Source organism: Cyrtonyx montezumae, unplaced genomic scaffold (genome assembly GCF_038088225.1).
Source record: "Cyrtonyx montezumae isolate F1298 unplaced genomic scaffold, pur_monq_1.0 scaffold_1, whole genome shotgun sequence".
Taxonomy (NCBI): Eukaryota; Metazoa; Chordata; class Aves; order Galliformes; family Odontophoridae; genus Cyrtonyx; species Cyrtonyx montezumae.
The window spans coordinates 8,953,562-8,976,485 of NW_027071825.1; the positions used below are offsets into that span (position 1 = coordinate 8,953,562).

At 44.7% G+C, this 22,924-nt stretch overlaps 1 protein-coding gene across 1 annotated transcript in view; it reads left to right on the forward strand.

Moving 5' to 3' along the window:
- The window catches only part of EIF2B3 (eukaryotic translation initiation factor 2B subunit gamma), a 90,604-nt gene extending 67,885 nt beyond the window's left edge, over nt 1-22,719 (forward strand). The window contains exons 8-11 of the mRNA XM_065739826.1: nt 154-231; nt 942-1,090; nt 11,955-12,058; nt 22,504-22,719. Of these exons, the coding sequence (XP_065595898.1) occupies nt 154-231; nt 942-1,090; nt 11,955-12,058; nt 22,504-22,556 (384 nt within the window). The 3' untranslated portion in view covers nt 22,557-22,719. The remainder of the gene's footprint in view (nt 1-153; nt 232-941; nt 1,091-11,954; nt 12,059-22,503) is intronic.
- Nucleotides 22,720-22,924: the final 205 nt, after the last annotated feature.

Genomic DNA, 22,924 nt, shown 5'->3' on the forward strand with positions numbered 1-22,924 from the left:
CCAGTTGCAGATTTAAAATGTAAGAACCAACATTCTTCTAGAAGTTAATAAATTTATTATATAAGCGCAACAGAAATCATGGCCATCCATGTTTACGTAACATACAGATACAGCACTGTTGTGTTAACTTGTGGTGTCGGTTCCTCCATCCAGGTTCCCAAGCTATTGCTGAATCTGGGTCTGGAAGAACCACTGGTCCATGGCACTGCACAGATCACTGACAGAGGCATGGTAGGTGCTCCGTTTACCCATCACTGCTCACCTAATGCAATCTGCATTCCCTTTGCCTCAAGAACTGCTTCCTAAAATTCTGTCCCACTGTTAGACGTGAAACTGAATTCTGAAGTATAGAGTTACCAGGTGAGTGAAGCAGCTGAGAGTCTGCTTGCAGGTTCACCCATGTGTTCCTGCCTTTCTGTCTCTCTCTTTAAACACGTTTGGTAAAAAATTCTACCTTATCCCCGAGTCAGACACTGCAGTTTCTTGTTCCGTTTTGGCTATTTGTGATTTTTGAGCAGTGTTCCTCCCAAAGGGCACCAGATTTAGGAGGGGTCAGTATTTTATAACTACTTTTTAGCTGGAGCATTTTGGTTGAGTATCAGCTTCAAGCCTTCTCTTCACAGATGTCGTCTGACAAACCATAATGAAACCAGTGAGTTAGCAGGACTTCACACAGTGCTTACCTTACTGTATGAGGGCTGCAGAACTATGCCAGCTAATGGAATTTTATTGAGCTGGTGGACCTTGGGCAGACTATCCCAACTGTTTGCCTATGGTTTGGACCCCACATTTTTAGATCATTCCTCTGCCAAGAACACCCGAGGGTATAGCAGAGTGTGCTTTTGAATGAATGCTTGAGTCATGCTGTTTGGAACACGTGTGGAGAATGCACATCAGAGAGTTCCAGGTCCCATTTCAGTTTGCATTCTTTTCCTCCTTAGGTTGGATCAGACAGCATAATTGGGTCATCCACACAAATCGGGGAGAAGACATCCATTAAACACTCCATCATTGGCAGCGCATGTACCATAAAAGACAGAGTTAAGATAATAAACTGCATCATCATGAATTCTGTTACAATTGAGGAAGGGTATGTCACTTATTTGTATTTTGGTCTTCTAAATTTGCTGTTTCCTTTTTCAGATGGATTCTTAGTCTGTAATTTTTGTCTTGTAACTGATCCTCAGTCAGAACTGTTGATTGCTAGGAAGATGTTTCTAAGGACCAAATCAGAAATGTCTCTATAAACAAATAAACAGGCCACAAATGCAAGTCAAATGGTTTAATGAGGGCACTGCTATATTGAAACATAATTTCTTCTTTTTAGAGGAGATTGTGGAATCTTCAGAATGCGGAATTAAGTGAAGAGGATGTGTGTCTGTATGAGCTTGTGTGTCATCTTTCCATATTCTGTTTTAGTGGCTGGGTTTGTGAGTATACCTAAAATATTTGAGTCAGGACGTACATTTGGGAGTGGTACTCATACCAACTAGAAACGTTATCACCTTTAAATAACTTTCCCTAAAATGTGATTTTCTTTTGTTTGTTTTTATCATTTGCATTATTGCCCTATGCTTAGTAATAGAATAAGTGAGTAAACTTTTTTGAAGAAAATATCTGCCAGCGAGTAGAGGTTTCCCACGCATTAAAGACACCAACTAAATAGGTAGCCTTGAGCCTTTCATTTCCAACTGTGGGATAAGTGGCCTATCTGTAATTGTTGATGTCTGCATGCCCCCATCTTTCCATGCAAGCTAGCTTCCTGTGGATGTCAGTGGAAAGGAAACTGCTGATTGAGTCAGTGCAGGCCTGTATAAATTCCCCACTCCTTCATGGCTTGAGGTTTGCTTAAGGCCTCAGGAAAAAGGCCAAAATCTTAAAAAAAATGCCAAGTTGGCTCTGAAAGTTGCATATCTGAAAAACAAAAAACCCCAAAGGATGTGGGGTCTATGGAGGATACTACTGTTACATAACTAAATTACAGGTAAATACGGTACCTTACTGCCAAGTGTTTGTATTTAATAGAAATCCACAGTAATTTCAAGCACATCATAAATCAGAATTCTTTTGAGTATAGAAAATAGTTGGTTTCCAGTTCAATCGCAAATGGATCTGGTATGGCTGTATCACAAGTGCTACTGTCATAAGAAGTACCAGAACCTCTCTTGTTTGATCATGAGACCCTCTGTCATTTTGATTAATGAATTGATGCCACAGTCATAATAGTACGGTTTTGCGTACGAGGTGAGCAGCTCTACCACAGAGGCAGCTTTGTATAAATAGTGGTATTTTTATGAAGAGTCCCAAATTAGCTTGTGTTTATCTGCAGTTACGTAGGACTGTTTTCTAAGTCCTAAATCAAACTTGGCATCATTATCATAAGCATACCACAAAATTCCACGGGCATTATAAAGACGTTAAGATATTAAAAATAACTTTTTGGGTAATATTTTGTGAATTTCTGGAAACCAATTTCATCGTTGCTTATACTTAGTGAAAACAATGTCATCACCAATAAGTGGTAAATCTTGCACTCCCCAGAGTTTCCCCCATAGCTGCTCCATAGTCACTGCACACTGATGCACTGGAGTAAAATCTGTGATTTTCCTTCTCCAGTCCAAATTAATCTTGCAAACTGTGGAGTTTTATTTAAAAATGTATCATAGTTAATTTTGCATAGATCTGCAGAGATGCCATATTGATAAAGTATTTCTTACTGCATCACTGTAATCCTTAAGATTAGAGAGATGTGAAGTCATGCATACACAGGTGATGAGGTACAGGAATATCCAACTGCTAAGATTTGTTGAAAGGAGTCTTGCTTGTAACTTAGTAAAAACAGTTTCCGTGTATTTTGACCTTCTTTCATGTATTTGATTAAATCTCATAGTTCTTTATTAAAATGTTAATGATTCTGAAACACGTTGATGATCCATTTGCAACAGGTGAATCAGTTATGTGATTTTTCTTTAAACTGCCCACAGTGGACAGCTTTGCTTTCCAAACATCTCTGCTCCCAGGAGTGCCTAAGTAACTCAGGCTTTACCTCATCATCCACTTCAGTTAGAAAGTCAGCGTATGTTGGCTGGTTTGAGTCAAAATGAGCAAAAATTAGATCTGGTGAGGCATTTTTATTATCTTTTTTTGTTGCTCAGTGAATGTTCCAAACATGAGGCAGCTATAGCATCACTGAAGATACTGCATGTTAGAAACTGGAATTGCGCTGAGAAGCAGATAGAACTGTGCCATCAAATGACGTACATTCTGAAACTAGGTTCTTACTGTGAGGCTGTAGTTGGTTCATTACTGGCCCAAGGATCCAAGGACCTGGGTTTCACTTGGATGGTGCCATTTCATCCTGTTTCCAAGTTACGATCCATTCTCCAGTGATGACTAATGTGTTTGATATTCTGGAGGACTGGTAGCAGAGTTTTGGTTTTTCCAGCCCCGGTGTGTGGGGCTTGTGTTATGCTATACATGTCTCTTTTGAAGTGATTCAAGTAGATATGAATCCCCCTTAGATGAGATTACAGGGGATTAAAGAAGTTAGTAATGCAGGCAAAATAATTGGCAGTCCTCTCTTAATGTGTTTCCCACTGTGAGCTAATTCTTCCATCAATGAGATAATAAAATAGCGAAGATTACATATGTGCAGAGTGATGGACATACTTGACCAAGCTGGGAGGGATGTAATTTATACAACAGTGCAAGTGCTGAGAGATGCTGACTTACCCAGGTGACAGGCTGCAGCGGGAAATGGTTCTTATTTCTCTCTGCACTGCTCCCTTGAGCTCAGTGACAAATGACTGCACTGAGTTACGTACTTGGAGAAAACCTACTAATCGAGCTGAAATTGTAGATCACTTGGAAACTTTGTGCATCTGAATGCTCCTGCAGTAGCTGTGCATGTCCACAGTCTCTGCTGTGTCTTGGGGATGGCCCTTTTGTTAGTTCTGTTTGCACTATGTGTGGTGCAGTACAGCAGGGTCCCTACATCCAGATTAGGCACACTTAACTTCCTTGAAATGAGATCTAGATATTGATGGAGGAAATTGCTTTTAGGTTCCTGTTTTAGCTTTTTTTTTTTCCTTCCCAAACATAGACTTTATTTTTAGCAACCTTGGAGTTTTATTTAGTTTGTTAGCTGGCAGCAGGAACTGTCTAACTGTTCTGATCATACAAGACCCTGTGCTAAAGTGCTCCGAGCATTGCAGATAATATTAACAGGAAAACCATGTTGAACCCTTTATTCCATGCTCGCAGATAAAGATTTTGAAATCTCTTGTTTGTTATTAAAACTTTTTGAGAGTATACACTTAACAAAAGGAGCTTTGCCATGTCATGTGCTCAGTACATCCTTGTGCCTTGGTTGTGGGAGTGGAACATTTCCCTGGGAAAGATTCAAGAGATCTGAATATAATAGGAAAAACAAAAAAGCAAAATAAAACAAACCGATCTTTGGACTACTTACTTTGGACTTACTAGTTGTTGGGGAGGCAAGCACAGATAAATATCAAGAAAGGTCCATGGAAAGGCATGCTTTGAAATGGCCTTTTGGCATGCTGGTAGCCCATACCCTAGGAGATCTGTGGCAGATTTAGTCTCTGAAATGAAGTACTTTGCTCCTTTTCTTTGTTCAAGGAGATATAGCAAAGCAGTATGCTTCTAATGGTGGTAGAATCGCTCCGGTTGGAAAAGACCTCCAAGGTTGTCTAGTCCAACTGCCAACCCATCGCCACCATGTGGTAGCTGTTTTTATGAAAGCCATTAATAGATCGCTGTGATTATCAGACAGGATGGCAGCAAGACACAGCTGGCCCGAGATTAGCATCAAGATGTCAGTTCCACAGCTCGGTACTAGCCCTAGGTCTTTACAGAGCAACCAAGGAAGCTCGACTTGCATCACCTATAGCTTGAGCAGAAAAAAGGGCTTATTGAGTATGATCATTTTTTAAGATGGAAAAGACAAATGAAATTTCTGGTCATCTGCATGGCACCACCAGAAAATTCTAGACATTACCTGCTGAGTCAGTGTCATACGAAGACAGTAAGTTGCATGCTGGGTTTTGTTGATGGTGTCCTTGCTACCATGCTTAAGTCATTGGTGTAGACACTGTTCTGTTACTCAGTGGACTGGAGTGAGAGCACATGCGACTAGTTAAACGCTACTCTAGTTTACCACATGTCTCCAATTTATTGCTACTTTCTATGAGAAAATGTACAAAGGAAGAAAACAACAAGCAAGCAGAGCTGGATTGGCTACTAACTGCAGATTGATTGTGAAGTTTATTGGTTGTTTCCTCAATAGTGCCAAATCAGCACCTGATGTAGAAACAGTGAGTGGTTTGAAGAAAATTCTAATTAAAACCAGAATGGAATTGAGCATTTATAGGGGTTCAGCACATAAGTGGTCTTTTTCCTGTTGGATAAGAGCAGTATATAGGAATGATCCTATTGCCAAAGCAACGTTTGTTGAAATTGTAAAATACATTTTACAGCACATTCATTCATGAGAAGGAATGAGGAGAGATGAAGTTGTTCCCAGCACCATAGCTTGCAAAGCTGGAAATAAAGGTTTTGCTTATGCCGGGGTTTCCAAATGTTTTGTATCTTGAACCAGTTTTTAAGATGGCTGTTGTCTTCTGGATGCTGTCTCATGATGCCAGTTGCACCCCTGCCCTGTGCTAGCCTTGGAAAGAGCAGCAAGTTTAGAGTAGACATTGCAGAAAGCACGTGAAAAGCAAGAGCTTAATTCAGAAGAAGCATATATAGTGTGTATAAGTATATATAAGTATAAAGTATATCATGGATGTGGGTAAGCATGAATATATGAATAAAGCTAGGTATAGTGCTTGCCTGTAACAAGAGCTCTTATTTCTCAACAGTTTGCTTTGAGGAAGGTAAACTGAGGAAGAGAGGACAAACCTGGAAAGCAGTGAGCAGAAAGTAGCTGAGCTACTTCCATAGCTAGTTCACTTTCAGCATTAGTTGAATTCTGCTATATCTGTTATATTTAGGATACTTCTCATATAGTACCTGTTATCTTGTGAATCTCTGAACCATTATTACTTGCAGCTCCTCAAAGAACGTCTTCTGGCTAGCTTCCTGGTACATCAATCCATCTTAAATAAATCACCTGTTCTTTAAACTCAGATACACATGTTTCCCTGGTAGTGTGGGGAACTCTTCCCCATTTTCTGAACATCTTGTACATCAAATGTTGAACTTAAAGCACAGGTCAGCTCTGAAAAGTGACGTTTTAAAACAGCTCCTCTTTTTCTGCTGTTCTGCTTCTTCAGGTGGCCAGAGTTAGAGCTATAAATAAGCTTCTGCCTCCTGTTAGCCACATGGGTCTAATCGAAGAGGTGTATGCAGATTTTCAAAAGCGACTGATTGCTGCCAGGTTTTGGTGGGAGTCTGTGTGCAAGTGCCATTGGTGCTCCTGAAACTCTTCCCCAGCCTGAGTAAGAAAAAGGAAGAAATTCTCTCGTTGTTTTAGAGTTGCTCCTCTGAGTTTCTAAGGGGACCGTGGGGTTGAACAAGTTCAGCTTAACTCCAGGAAACCAGTCTCTGTTTTTAAGGGAGGCATTTAGAAAGTCCTCTTTTCCTTGTGCATCTACCCCACACGACATAGCAACTGATTTAACTAATTATGTCCTATGGAGGGAGAGGATCCAGAAGGAGGTCAGCTTCCTCATGCGTAGGGGTTTCCTGATGTAAGACTCGTTTCAGTGTGTGCTTTTGCTGAAGTGTGCAAAACCAGACTTCCAGCTACATGAAAGGCCACCAATTGGTTTGTTCCAAGATCAGCTGGATCTATCTGAAGTTTCAGAGGTGAGGCACAACCTTCCAGGCGACCTCCCCCGGCAGCCTACATTTCACTTAATAAAACAAGTTAAGGAAGGTTTGAGGCAATCCTTTAAGGTCAGTTGAACTTTCACTGGAAAATACGAGTGCTGGCAAGTATATGCAATATGTAATGCAAAATGTTTAGGGTGTGGGGAAGAAGTGTAAAGGAGCCATACCACAGTGATGAGCTTGGCTAGCAAAGGGACTTGAAACAAGTTCCTCAGCGAAAACACCCTCGGAGACGGGTTAAGAATTTAGGGGATTGGTAGAATGTTTTTGTTACCCCCAAGGGGAAAAACAGGAGATCAAAGCCCAAATTCACTTAAGAATGCTTTCTTTGAAATGCATCTATAAATTATAGCACATACTGCTGGCATCTATTGTAGTCTTTGGTATTTACTTGAGCGTATGATGTGAATTCACAGTACCCGGAGTTGGCTTGTTAGTGTGTAAAAGTAAACGTTGGTGAAGGCAACACAGCAGATTCTCAAGTTTCCTAATGGTGGTGTTACCTCTTCCCTGTTTTCCTGTGGCTTTGTGCCTCATCCTGTGACCATGTGTCCCAGCCACCAACTGTAGAGGCATTCTTTGAGGGGCTGCTGGTACAGCTTGGAGCTCTCCCCTTGCCACCTCTCACAGTTATTCAGCTGCCTACTGTGTCTGTTATTTCCTTGGCCAAGGAGGAATGGGATGTTACTCCCAGGGGAATCCACAGCTGTTACCCCTCAGTCAGCAGAGTAGATGCTGAGGCATGTCATCCTTGGCTTTTAACTTCCCAGTCCGTCTCTGCTTCCTAGCTCATCCAGAAGAGCAGGACTCCTGACTGCTTGGCATGGTGGAGCATTACCTACAGCCGTCGTAAGCTCTCTGCTCCAAGCTCTTTCTTCCTCTCCAGCCTATGGCTTTAAGCATTGCATTTTAGACACCTCATTTGCTTTGCTGCCCAACAGAGATCATGTCGTTTCTTTGGCACAATTGGATTAAACTAGCAGACCTGGATAGCTTCCATTGGCATTTCAGGAGATTTGCTGTAAGGCAAACCTGTGACATTTGTACCTTCCTAAGCTTGCACAACCAGGGCGAGAGCTGCACTTGAGGTCCTGACCTCAGTTACTTAAGCCCCTTTCTCCCAGGAGCGTTCATCACTTTAATCACAGAGTCCTAAATAATCAGTGGGTAGCCTGTAATTAGGGGTTGTGTCCTGGGCTCCTGCTCCCGGTGTGCTGAGCGCTGCGGATTTTGATTTCCCGTTCCCCCAAAGGATGTTTGATCTCAGATTTACACTTCAGAAAATTCAGAAGGGTACAGTACCTCCATCCCCTGGCAGTCTTCCTGCTTTCAGTGGTAGGTGCCTTTCTTTTCGTAAGTGTCTCAGTTTTGCAGCGATTGACACATTTGATTTAAGAGTTTGATTTATAGGCTGATACTCGGGCTGAAAGTCAGCAGCTCCAGGACTGCATAAATCAGCCTGTCTCTGGGACTAATACTTCCTTATTTATAATTTCGACAGGAGATGGAATTCTTTCTCAATTCTTTACATTTCTTTCAGATGTAATCGACCACCCTGTCCTTTGGTTTAAAGCTATGTGACTTTGCCACAAATAGAGGGAGGGGAAAGTAAGCCCGGTCCAGGAATTGCTGTGCTATAAAAGCTCCATATTGTATGCTCTTGGACTTTGCTTTCTCTCAGCTTCCTTCAAGCCCACACAAGAGATGGACTTGAGGTTTTTTTGGCTTTCTTCCCCTCCCCCTTCCCTCCATACATACTCTGACCTTTTAGAAAAATAAATAAAAGATAAAGAAGGACCTGGAATGTTGCAGAATGTGTGTATATTTTGCTCTCTGTTGTTTTCTGCTGGGATTAGTTGTTTACAATGGGAGAGAGAGGGAGGGCAGAGGAAGGGAGGTCTGTGGCCTTAACTGAAATTAGTGGCATTTCAGAGTGATCTTGTTAGGTGGTCTGCAGTTTAAAGACCTAAATCCTTGTAATCCCCCCATGCCTCCTTGGCCACTACTCCTTTTGCTCTTGTTCTCTCACTTTCAGAGAAAAAAAAAAAAAAAAGAAGGAAAGAAAAAAAGAAAAAGAAAAAAAAATCCAAACCCAAGCCAGCCTCTCTGTCTCTCAGATGCAGGCTGTGCATAACGTACGCACATGCACAGCCATACAGACACACTCAATCTCATATGCTTCCATTCGCACGTTGTACCTGTATAACAAATTAATGTCTTAGCTAGCCGACATCTACATCTGTTACCACTACAGGACTGGGCTTGTAAAATGCTCTCTCTAGAATGCAGACACACACACCGAATATTTTTATTTATTTTCTGAAAAACGCTCAGCTGCCAGACTTCCAGCTTGTGATTGCACTTAAAACAAATTCAAATTGAAATTTCAGCCATAAATCAAATGCCCCAAATTAGTTCCTCTTGTGGGTTTGAACATGCTCTTTGGATTTTAAGGTCAGAAGAGATCCGTTTTCACGGTGCTGAAAAGTTTAAAAATATACTGCGTTTTAGGAAAAGAAATAAATATGGTTTGCATTATAAAGCAGTACATCAAATATGTGCGTATGCGCATACACAACACGGTCAGCAAAGCTGAGTGCTGTCAGAGCACCTTTGAGGACTAATAGCACCTAATTGTTAAGCGAGGCAGGAAACACCGTGGCCAGTTATCCAAGGAGGATGCAGAAGATTGCCTTGAGACGCGATATTTATCCTCTAAGAGAATAAAAGTTTATCCCTTACTCTTCAATTTAAAAAAAATAGTAAAAATTAAATAAACACACAAAATACTTATCTTGGCAGGCTTTATAACATACTTTTTTCGACAGAAAAAAAGGCATTTACAAGTGGTTTCAAAATGGCTGTGTTACATCTGTCAGCGGGTTAAGGGAACACCCACAAATTGTGTTTTTATCTCATGAAGTTTTGTTCCACTTGAGCAATAAAAGCCAGATTCACTGCTGGTGTGTGAGACTGGGGTAATCCTAGCACTGAGCATGGCTCTAAAACTTGTGCATTTGGTTGTGTTTATAAGTTTGAAGAAACTCCTGGGGTGGCAGAGTCTTTTGTTTTTGCTTTACGCTGGCACTGGGGAAGGATAGGTTTGCAAGCACCTGGCACAGCCACATTTGCCTTGGTTCCCTGGACTGTCCTTCCAACAAATGGTTTGGCAGGAAAGCCCCTTATCTTTGATGTTAATGTCATCAGCACTTTCTTGGTTACAATGCTGTTCTTTCCCCGAGAGTTGAAAAATGATCCCAAGAAGGCTTGGGACACACATCCAACGTGCTCCAGCCTGAGCTCCAGAACAACAGCTTAAAGTAGGAGATCTTAGCACGCCCAGGGCTCTTCTCAGAATCATAGAATCATTCAGATTGGAGAAGACCAATAAGATCATTGTGTCCAGCTGCCAACCCATCCCTACGTGGCCATCTTAAGCCATGTTACTCAGTGCTACATCTCCATGGTTCTTGTGCTTGGAAGCAGTGATAGATGATGGGAGCCTAAAAGTCACAGGGAAATGGTTCACAGCAATCAAAGAGGAAGTATTTCAGAGCATGTTTTTTGGATATGGACCCTTTCAGTGGGCAGTCTCTCCTGTCACTTTTGCTTGGATGGCACGAGCTCAGGATGGCAGCAGTGATGGGGAGTCTTCCCTCTCTCTACCAGTTCATTTTCCAGCCCGTTTGCCAACGCTGAGTGCTCTCACAGCAAATGCTGTTGCACAAGATGATGGCTGGAGTACATGGAGCTATTGGAAAGAAGCAGCTGGTGACAGTGTGAGAGCAAAGGCAGACAGGGGTCTGCTGTGTATCTCTGCCGCTTTTTATCTTATTAATATGTTAGTAAAAACCTTGCCAAGGCAACCTGAGCTGGTTACTTGGAGCATAATTGCTCATATTGCCTTCTTATAGGTCAGAGGAGGGGGGAGTTGAAGCAAGTTAAAAGAATGATTGTTCAGAGGGGACAGTCTGCTCAAGGGAAGTCATAACTGCTAACCACCGTGGCTGAGGTCCAGTTTTATTGCTTTTACTCCTGCAGAATTAATGCCGTGTTTGTGATGCAGGTGGTTTCTGCTCTGACTCACATGAGCAACAGAATTGTTATGTATTTAATGGCAAATTCTGTGTACCAGATAGAGGCAACGTGTGAGTAGGAAAAGAACTAGGAATTAATGTTAGGACTGGCAGTCTGGAGTGAGGATTGACACTTCTCTTTGCTCCTGAGGAGTATATCTGGCTGGCTTTCTGTTCAGTACAAAACTGAGGCTCGGGGGGCTCTCACTCAGTACCAAAAGCCCTCTGTGCTATTAGTTCAAACTCCAAAATAGCTCTTCTGTTGATGAGCCAGCCTGGTGGTGCAGCACGGCAGCGTTTTGGTGGTGCAGTGAGCAGTGGTAAGACCCATGGGCATGGCTACGGGTGTCATGGGAGGGATTCAACTATGGAGCTCAATGCAGAAAGTCACTGAAGCTGAAAACTTCAGAAAGATCAGCTGTTTGAGTGAGGGTAGCAAGAATATCCACAATTGTTGTAGTATACGTTAGCAGAAGTGCTGAGGAGGAGAGATGAAATGGTACAGATACCTCCATCTCTCTGGGGTTATATATCTCACCCACAGCTTTCTCTCCACCAGCTGGTTTCAAGGTGTGCTATACTTAGTACTTTTAGGCACTTCTTAGCTGAATGCCTTCAGGTTCTCTGTCCTTTAATGATTTCCACCTATCTTTGCACATATAAATATGAGGAAACCATCTGCAGCATATCTTATTTTTTCTTCACAGCTTTGGAATAAATTGTTTGTACCATTTAACATTACTCATGGTGCTGAGTGAGCACATGTCACAGATACTAGTCAAGAAGCACAATTACTGCTTTACTGCCTCTTTTTTACTGCAAAGACCAGTGCAGTAACTCACTCAGATCTCTCAGTATCTCTGTAGAGGATTTGTGGAGCCAGCATCTAGTCTCTGCAATTCTTTCCTAACTGGACGATCAAATCATGTCAGAGGTTTATTAGCTATCCCAGCAGATGCCTTCGTTTTGTACCTACCGTTTTTAATCGTGTTCTTGTTCTACCTTGTGCTTGTGTTATAGGTGTTGTCTTCAGGGCAGCGTTATTTGTAATAATGCTGTGATAGAGAAGGGTGCAGACATCAAAGACTGTTTGATTGGAAGTGATCAGAGACTGGAAACCAAAGGTAAGTAGAAAAGCTGTTTTTATGATGCATTTGTAATTAATTTTTAGAATTTCCTCCTCAATATTTTCCTCCTGTTTCTTCAAGAGGAGCCAGTACACACTGGCATTTCCACAGTGTGGTGTCCCTTAAGATTAAGATATGTTTTTCGTGGAAGGTGCAGCTTCCTGGCATAAGAATAGTTCAGGGACTTGCTCTTCAGAAGTTGGCAGAAAAACTCGGTTGCTACTATAAAGAACAAGATTGGGTGCTGAGACAGTCTTTTCCCAGAGACCACAATTAGATCAGCTTGGAGTTGTCCTCAGCAGAAGGAGCTGTCATTTTGACAAATAGTTTTTGACAGTGTCAGAGGTGATGCAGTCAAATGAGTGATGGCACGGACATCCTTCTCTTTGTGAATGTTAGCAGCCACAGGTGCCAGCATGCTCCCATCCACCCTGCTCCATGCAGGAGCTCAGGATGGAATGTTATACTCGGAGCTGCTGTGCTTAGCAGTAAATACAAGGGCAGCTACCTCCAGATCTGCTTTACTGAAAGGAAATGCTTTTTTGGGGTTTCAGAGAAGTTGCAACTATGTGGCCCCAGTTTGGGCAAAGTTAGGCTGTCCAATCAAGCTGTGAGTGGTGAGGGCTCAGTAACCGCCTAAGTGGAACTGTTGATTTCCTGCCCTAAGAGATAATGGGCAGGAAATGGCTGTCTCAGTGACTGCATCCCAAGCAGAGGGCTTTTTAATGAATATTTATGGTTGGGGTTTGGCAGATCCCTGCTCAAGGGTGTGGACTGAGGACAACTGTGAGTTCCCTCTCAGGCTTCATGTGAAGTTATTTAGTCAGATCAGGATTTGTTTGCTTGTTTTGTCTTTATAGTATATGGGTGGTTTCCCAATTGTGAGTTCTCATGAAGAGCAGGGTTTGCACTTAATGTGGTATGGTATAACCTACTGCCAGCTATGCATATGGAAACTTTTCTTTTAATTTGAAACTAGAAATAAAAAAGACTCATGAAAACAAAGTGTTCATCCTACAATTGCAAGTCTCAGATACTGTAGGAAACACCCAGCCAGTGTTATGTGCACTGTGGTCTTGGTCCTTGTATGCCACAGTTTCTGCCTATGCATGGCTTTGTCCATCACATCAGTCGTAATCATCGACCCGTGTGGGTTCATTGACTTTCTGTCCCTGAAGATACACTCTTCATGATGCTCCATCTGTGCATGAACCACTAGGAGAACTAAATCAGGTCATGTTTGTTTATTAATCTAAAATTTCAACTATGAGGAAATTATGAGGATGCAGATTTAGCTAATTTACTATGGTCAATTTCTTCAGCAGATCATTTCAAACAGCAGTATCACACTTTGCCCTCACTCATGTCCTTTTTGGTAGTCTCTTCCAGGATGCAGGTCCCAGTCTGGTTGATCTTGGTTTGGAAACCATTCTTTCTTCATAGTTGTCCTTGTCATTATTATCTGAACATTTTTCAGGATCTGTCAACATATTTCTATGATAACATGTTTGGAAGGAGAGGTAGAGGGCTGGAACCTGCAGTTCACTTGCCTATTCTTGCAGGGCCATGTGCTCACCTCTCCAGAGCACTTGTCAGTGAGTCTGTGGGCCCTCCAGTTAAACTATTCAGGAACATATGACTGATGCTAGGAAAGGTACTCAGGTAGATTATGAATGAGAAATATGCCATTATGCCAAGCAAGAAAAAATAATAATAAAGCCACAGTTCATTTCCCTGCCTCAGTTTCCTAATGGTTTTGGAATTTCTTTGGGCCGGGGGTCAGGTTCTCCTTGGTGGTCTGGGATCTGTCTGTGAAGTTCATGACTTATTTCCTGAACTGCGGAGTCTTTCCAGCCCAGCATGTCTTTTCTGACCTTGCCTGGTCCCACAGTAAACTGGGCCCTCTCTTTTTTCACTGTGAAAGCATGCCATGACTTCCTTTCCCCTGCCCAAGACTTCCTGTATCTTGTGCCAAGCTTTTGGTGTGGCCCTGTAAGTCTGTTTCCATATTCCCACTTTCATCAAGACTTTGGCTGTGTTGTTCCGTTCGGTAACTTTTCCTTCTTCAGACTCTAGCCTTCACAGCCAGGTTACAAAAAACTGGTTCTGTTGGGTCACAGCCACCTTTTGTTGCAAGCTGATCGCACCTCGGCAGACGTAAGCGGTAGCAGCTGGCTGTTGACCCCAGTCTGGGAGCTACATGCTAGAAACCTCAGGAAAGCTGCATACACCTTCCCAGAAACATTAAAGAGGAAGGAAAAAAAACAGCAGCTCCTTATTCCAAAGCATCAGCCAGGATTCATCAAAGGTACAAAGATCCCCGCATCATCCTGTGCAGACCCAAGCAAATCCCACGGTTGACTTTGCTGCGGAACTGGCTGCGTGCTCCCAGGCCTGCCATACGAGTCCTGGTCTCGCTGCCTAGGCAGCTCAGGGTACAAGAGCTCTTTGAGCCACTGACCTCATTTCATAACCTGATTCATGGAAGCAGGATGGCAGAAGAACAGATACCACAAATGACAGGCAAAAGTAACTCAAACCAGCTCTCGTCCTTTTCCTTCTGCGGAAGAGGCAGGGGCATATTTAGGGTGGTCTAAATGGCACAGCTGGGAGTAATGGGATTGAATTAAACACAATTTAGGTTGGATATCTGAAACATTTTCCTAATGATGTGGTCTGGTCGGCTGTGGGATAATCTCCCTGGGGACGTGGTGGGAGACCTCATCACTTAATAATAGGCTTGGCAAAGCTCTGGACACCTAAATACAGGGAGTGCTCAACCACTGGTTTTTGGGGTAGATCAGATGCAGCCTATTAATTTCAAACTGAAATGTGAGTTAGAGACACAGGGGGGGCAGGTAGCTGTCAGCAATGACTTCAGGCCCCATCACAGCACTGGCCAGACACGGTACTTTTTAAGTGCCTCTGTTAAAGTCATGATGTGGAGCATTATTACACTTCTGGATTTGCAAGCCATCCCTCCTGAGAGTCATGCTATTCTCTTCCTACTGCTTTTATTACCATGCTTAGGAAGCATCCACTTCCCTTCCTCTTTGATACTGCAAGAAATTTGCTAGCAGAGAATTAACAGACAGGCAACCTCACCCAGATAGCAGTTTGAAAAACATGTTGGTACCTAAGAAAAAGGAGGCAATTATTAAAGGGATAGGAAATGGCAGGCGGCAGTTCTTGAAAGGGCTTAATTGCACCAAGCATTCAGTCACTGTTTCTAAGGCAGTTACTACCATTGCACTCCAGCCCTTCTGATGAACCTGCTTTCTTCAAAGCAAAATTGAGAACAGAGATAGTAGAGATACATTCACTCTATAAATATAAAGCTAGCGAAACGGATGCAAAACTCACCACGTTAGCCCTCACTTTCATCTCTGATGTCCCTGGGGCATGTTTTGTGTTCATTGACTGTGCAGGAGCCAGTGTCATTTAGGGACAGCTTGAGTCATTGTACGCCCAGAAAGTGTATTACAGCAGTGTTGTTGCCACAAAGTGTATTAGCAGAAAGGGAAAAAGTATCAGCATTCCGAATGTTGATGTAATCTTAGCTTGGCATCCTGATGCCTACTTAGTAGCATTATCTTCCTGACCAAGATGTAGGCTGACTTCACTGTGCTTATTTTGGTGCATTTTTAATGCGACCGTATATTTTTATTTTCTTTGGTGCCACAGTGCAGTCAGCACCCAGAAAGTGCTGCCGAGTGCACGCTGGATGGGAGGTTGTTCCACCGTCCTGATTCCTGTGTTTTTTTTTCAGCTTGAGTCTGAAACCTTAATTACTGTGCACTATGTAAGAAACAAGATCCTTTCTGTGGCCTTTCTGCAACATTTGTCATCTTAGTGCTTTGCAGCTGTTAACAACCTCATTTTTACCTCCTCAGCGTGAATGTGGTTGATTTCTCCTCAGGCTTTAGAAAGACCTGAGAGTCAGAGTTGCTGTTTGTAGTCCCATCCATTCTGACATGCTAAAGCAGCATGTTACATGTAGCATTTCCTAACAATTACGTTTTAGCTGTAGCGTTTTTCTCTGTAAATATTGGGATGGAGGGTTCAGTCTACTGAGAAAAAAAAAAGAGAGAGAAAAAAAGTTTTTTTAATGGGATCATATTGGCCTGTGCATGGGTCGTTAGCAGCTCCAAGAACTAGAACTCCATTATAGAGCTTCTGCTGTTCCAGCTGATGGGAACTGACAGTAGTGGGTCATCCTCTTTAAGGGGAGCTGGATTTGGAGTGAGGCAAGAGGAACTTTGCCAGGAAATTTCACAGATGCCCATGGGTGTCAGCAGCCCGGAGATTCACTCCCGGCACAGGGGGAGGAGGGTGTAGTTAACATAGGCTTTGCTGCTCCTCCCTGCAGTATCAGGCCTTGGGCCCCAACCACATCACCTCTTTCCTATCTGATCCTGACTCCTGCCTCACAGCTGCCCACAATGGCTTTGTCCCAGAACCTGTCCTATCCCATTCCCAGTCTTTGGTTCTTCTCCTAGTCTGAGTTTTTTTCTCTTACTTTGTTATGCCCAGCCACACACCTGTCGGGTCTCACTGTAGATCCCCTTGCCTAACAGTCCTGTGCTCCATTTCCCATCTGGCACTCAGCCCCTGACTGCTTTGATCTCTTTCTGTGCTGCTGTTGTGGCCACGCAGGATCACTCTAGGCACTGGAGGGAAGCAGTTCTGTGCCGAGTGCAGGTCCCAGAGCTGGGACACGAGTCTGGGGGAAGTCCTGCATCGTTCTTGCACTTCCCTGGTGGGGAGTCGGGAGTCGGGGCAAACAGTCTCTGGAGCTTTCAGCTGTCCTCCTGAGAACATGTGCAAACAGAGATTTTTTTCCAGAGGCTTATCACATAGCCAAAAGTGTGTGGTTTTTCACAAGAACAGAAAAAGGCACATATCCAGTAGGGACTGGCTCCCATTTCAGATCATTTTCCAAGTCTTGTTCCAAGCTTGCAGTCCTAGGACTTCTCAACGAAACAGAGTAAGGTTGTTTTATTTTAATGAGGGCCGAAGAGCACATTTTTCTCTGATGCCATCCTATGCAGGCAGGTACAGTTTATGGGGCCTTTAGATATGAATGGATGACTTCTTGCAAGGATGCCTCACTCCAGCCAAGATTGAGCAAGATGGAGACAGGAAGGGATTGATGAGCTTTCTGATGCTCTTGCTGCATTCAAGTAGAGCTGAGCATCTGCTGTTGCAAGATGCTGGGTACCTCTGGTGAAATCTTGGGGAACTGAAAATACTTAGCATGACACAAGGTCAGGATCAGAAAGCATGCTGTAGTGCAGATGGGAGTTACGAAAACTCACAAAGAACAGACACAGACTAAACAGTGCACACATGTACGTCGTGCACTGAGGTGCAGGATGATCTGGAAAGCAGGAACGGTGTAAATTCATAGGGAAATGCTGAGGCCTGTGTGACTTGTTCCCTAGAGCAGTTTACTGAATATCTCTGACAAAGATATCAGTTAGCAATTCAAAAAGGCATCTCTTAAAAAGTCAACTTTTTTGCTTCAGTGACCATTTTTAGCTGATCCTAATAACCCTAACCCTAACCCTGCTTTCCAGGCCGTATATAAAAACAGTTTGTGAGTTCTGATTTTAGTGGTGGCATAAAACTCCCCTAGAATAACCCATTAGTGATGCTTTGTCCTTCCCTCCTCTGCTGAGGACTGTCACACTGTCACTTGAGGACTGTGTCATTACCAGACAGGGAAGTTCAGGCTGCCTGCGTGAATGGGTTAAGGGAACTGCTGTATTCACAGCGTGTTGATTGTGATGTCTACCCATAAGGCAGCAGTTTGTAACCTTGTAGAAATATTTGTACATGCTCCATGCAGAGAAAATAACCTCTTGTGCTCTGCTAGAGTTCAGCCACATGAAAGAGCCAGGAAGGACACCCCAATGGATGCCTGAGAGAGGATGGGGACCTTTGCTTGTGTCCAGCACAGCGGGCAACAGTCTACAGGCAGATGTGGCATTGCTGCCATCCTAGTGGGAAGTGTGGACAGAGGCTTTCGGATTGACATTTCTTTGAAGCTCCATTCCAACCCAAAGCTCTCTGTGTACAGTACTGGTGAGAGAAGCCTCAGCTGCCCCAAGTGAGCACAGGCACTGCACATGGGTGTTTGCTGGGAGTGGTGTACGACAAGGGTGGGATCTCTAAGAGTGGATCTCCATCTGTTCCCTGCCTGGAGCCTGGGTTGGGCCCCCAGCTGCTCACCAGAGCTGATGTGCCTGAAGCTCTCAGCAGTCCCATTCCCAGTGCCCTGGGCAGAGTTGCACATCCCTCCCTGGGATGCTTATGGGAAGCATCACTCCAGAGCCCCTCAAGCATAGCCATCTGCCTCAGTGTGGGGCTCATGTGGCACTTGCAATCTGTGGGACACTCCTGGTCTCTGGGGCTACAGTACAGTCACCCCAGTCACCAGCGGTCATGTAAGTATGTGGCATAGCTGGGGAGAGAGCAGGCCTTGACTGGAAAGCCCCAGTGCTCCATAAACACAAACAAATCAGCCTCCATCACCTGCTTCCCTTCTTTATCTCTCCGTGTAATTTAAAACACCCTCTAGCCTCCCAAAGTCAAGCTTCAGCTGCTTCCCATCCCCTTAAGCCCCTTTAGTTCCTCTCCCCCCACCAACCTGGCTGCCTTTCTAGGGCCAACCATCGCTGCAGAGACAAGTTGCTTCTCTCTCCCACTCTCTGATCCTTTCTGTCCTGGGTGAATGTGGTAGGAGCCACCCACGGTGTGTTTTCGTGCATGCGTTTCTGCAGGCACCCCTCCCCCTGCCCGGTTTTTAAGTTAAACTATCTCTTGCTTTAAAGAGAGCAAATACACAGCAGTGGCTTTCATCACTGCTGTATAATAGAGCAGTAATTCTGTGCCAGGGACTGTTTTCTATTTTATTTTAAAGGGTTTATAAAACAGTGTATGTAATTGAGTGAGTAAACTGAACGTTTTCTGGAGCCCCTGAGGGCTGAAACTTCGTGGTGGTCCTGGGCCTAGGCCCTAACCTTTTTTTTTTTTTCTTCCTTTTTTTTTTTTTCCTGCCTTTCCCCTCCTTCCCCTCCTCCTTTACAACCCAGCGTTGCCACCAGCAGCAGCAGCAGCAATCTGTCTGGGGCTAATTGAGCAAACAGCAAGGAGATGCTTTCACATGGCTTTTAAAGGAATGCTCCGGCATCCCCTTTCTGTAAGCAGCCTTGCAGGAACCTGCCAGGAAGGCTGCGCCGTGCCGGGGAGGGCAGCGCCGGGCTGCAGCCCCCGTCCCGGTGCTAGGGTTTGTGCTGGGCTCTGCAGTCATTTCCGCCCCTTTGTTTATTTGCATTACAATTTGTTTTTAGCCAAGCACCAAGGGCTCTGCTGCTCCCCGGCTCTCTTCGCCTTGTGCGTATGTTTTTAAGGGGCTCGGCGTACAGTATGTGTAAACACACGTCTTCCTAAGCAGGAACGCATCTATAACGAGTGACAGGTTTTTGATTTACGCTCAGTAAAATCTCCGTGGACGCTGGGTTCAAGCACCCAGGCTGACTTGGGGCTGGGCTGCGTCAGCAAGTTGAATCAAAGTGCTAATCAGGAGGTTGAATGTGTTGATCAGCTCTGGATTTGCTTAGCACCAGATGCTCCCAATCTGAGAAGATCTAGTTGAACATGATTTAAGGTTGCAGAGTCCAACTCGAAGGCTTTCTGAAAGTCCTTTCTCTAATCCCTCTTCTTTCTCTGCGGGCTGAATGCATCTGTAACCCTGCCAGTGTCAGATAAAAGGCAGCTTGGTAAGAAATCCCTAATGGGGAGCTGGGGAAGGAGAAGGGAGCTGAACGGCGGAGCATGGGAGGTACTTCTGCCTCCTCCCCCCTGAGTTTCAGGCAGAGTTTCTGCACGAACTGAGCTTGCTGATACCAGCCAAAGCCACTGGCAACTGGCAGCCAGGGCTGATAATGAAACGCTATGCACAGCTCCTCTCCTTGGCACACACGGTGGAGTCTGAATTCCCTTTCCTCCGCAAGCAGGGCTTTGGGAAGGGAAGGGGGAAGCTGGGTGAATCCTTATCTGCCTATCACATCCCCCTGGGGTGCGGAATCGGGCTTTGTTTCTAGCAAAACCATTCCCTTTATCGCTTAGAAACTTTCTCGTGGATTCGAGGCAGGCACATTCATGTGTTTCCTTTTAGCCTGTTCAAGGAGAAATGAGTTTGGTGGTAGCGGTGGTATGCTGCGTGTGCCAGAATCTGGGCCATGTACATCAGGGAAGGACAGGATGGGAGATCAGGGAACGCGTGCTGCGTCAGCTCGCTAAGCCTGCTCCAGCCTCAGTTTCCCCATCTGTGAAATCCAAACGCTCTTACTCACCCGCTCTTGAAAAGCATCTCGAGTTAATCAGATGGGAAATGCAAGATACCAGAAGAAGACTACAAGCATGTCGGTGCAAAATACAAATTGCTGGTACTACCTCTGCAACAGAGTATGTGATGGGGCCCATCCCAGCTCTGCACATTTGGTGCAGGATGCTGTCTGAAATGAAGCAGAAAGTTCCTTATTAAAAGGTATTGCTACAGATAACTCGTATATGGAACCATAAATTGACACGGTTCTTCATGAGCTTAGGTGAAGGCATGTTTAATCTGCAGAGGCATAACGTAATTACTCTCGCTGGATGCTAGCCAGAGTCTTATTCACATCACAGAAATCAACATGATAGGTAGTCTGCTTGGAGGAGGTTCAGGAATGGAGTCACAGCAGTTGCTACAGGGCCTGTTTGAGATATATTGGGAAAGTTGTTGGGGGTGAGGAATGTTACAGCAAGAAGTGCTGCAGGTTGGATTTGAGGTGCCTTGGCAGAGCTGTGTGGGGTCCAGGACAGGAGGAGAAAGGAGCTGAGGGCTGGACTTGGGGCTATTGGCAGAGCTGTGCTGGGGAGATGGTGTGGTGCTACCTACATCACGCTTGCAGCTGGCATGCATACAGTCAGTCCCACATTTTCCCGAGCAGCATCCACCTCTGCTCACTGTGCCCAGTGCTGGAGCCCAGGCTTCAACTTCCAGCTCCAGTTTTGAGACCCAGGATGTTTCCACGAGGCTCCAGGATTAATTACCAGTTGTCACTAAATGCCCCGAGCGCAGGAATAAATTACTCAATCTGATGCTGAAAGTAAGAAGAGTCTTTTTTGTTCTTATTTTGTTGTTATTTTCATGAAGGATCTCTGGAAGGCAGTCATGTGGCAAACCCAACTGTGTCCTGCAGGCAGAGCAGACAGCAGGATCCGTATGGTGGTGGGGTCAGGGCCATAGCAGGAAGTTACCTCACTTCAGTCCAAATAACTCCTTGAAGTTTACAGAGCAGTTTTTAATCAAACCACTTCTGGAGTGACCGTTTGCGTGGTGCAGTGATAATGTCTTGAGTTCTCAACCACGACAAGCATCATGTTAGCTCGGCCAGTTTGGGAGCTGCCAGGAACTGCTTTATGCAGCCCAGGGCAGCGTGGCTGTTGTTTTGCAGCACTCTTGCAAAATCTGCTCCCCTGAGGGGAGGCGTTTTAGGTGGGTAAATAAAACACAACTGGTTATTTCCTTCATCCTTGGCCATCTTCCCCCGCTACTGTGTAAGGTGTTGGAGACACACTGTGTGCCTGAGCACCTCGCAGCCCCGGAAGGTTCACCCCAGGCACCCTGGATACCACAGCCAATTGTTATTCTAAATGTACAGGAGTGGAAAAGTGGGGGATGGAGGGCCTTGGGGCATGGTTCAAAGCACCTGAACTTTGCTTGAATGGGTGTCCAACTCCCAGGGAGTGGTTCAGATCCACCAACTCTGGCCATACCCCGAGGACACCCACTTGGAGCACGCAGGCGTTGTGTCACGCTCTGAGGCCACGTGCTTGGGTTTTTAGGCTCTCGGTTTTGTGTTTATTATTTTGTCTCTAGATCCCTTATTTGCAGTCTTTCCCTGACAGGCTGCTTTTGCATTTTAAATGGAAGGCTCTTTTAGTACAGTGCATGAACAGTGCTGGGGCAGGGACTGGCACATTAATGTGTCCTCCAAGGCTGGGAATAGGTGGAGGAGTGACCTTGTAGCTCTGTGTCAGAGCTCCACGTTGGATGTGGATGGTTCCTTGCATGGACCTAGAGGTCCACCTGTCAGGAGCAGCAGCTGTGACTTCCGTCGGGCCTCTTGTTGTTTGGTAGTGACATATACATGTGAAAACTCTCATTAGAGAAACCTCCTAATGTTTAGTCAGTTGCTTAGGCTTTTGCCATGTGTGTGGGATACTGTCTGAGAGATGCTGGAGACCAAAAAAGGGCAGCAAATCTGCGCTCAAATTCCCTAGAATCTGCTTTTCTCATTTGTTTTAAAGATGCAGATTTAAAGAACGCAAGGTCTGAAACACTGCTGCAAAACTCAATTCCTCTTCTTTTCCTCCCTCTCTCTTTTCAGCCAAACATGTTAATGAAGTCATTGTGGGCACCGAACAGCTGATGGAGATATAACCCGAGTAGGTTTTAAAGATGATTTTATGGAAGCCGGCAGCAGAACCAGATGTTCAGCGTTGTAAGATCATCGGCGCAGATCAGTGCTGGCATGGTTCACCCTGTCACTGCTCCTTTCCTGTTCGGCTTTGTATTTATGTCTTAATAAAGAGGTATTTACAGAGCCGTGTGTCCGCCAGCCCTTCCCCCCTCATTGGGATGCACGGGGTTTGTGCCGGGTGATATCGCTCCCTGCCCCAGCGAACGCACTGTACTTTTCCAGCAGAAGGGAGAGCAGGGACCACACAGACTGTGCCCGGTGGAAGGAGTGACTTTGCCGACCCCGCTGCGACGCAGGACGAGCCCCTGGTACCGGGAGAAACCACTCG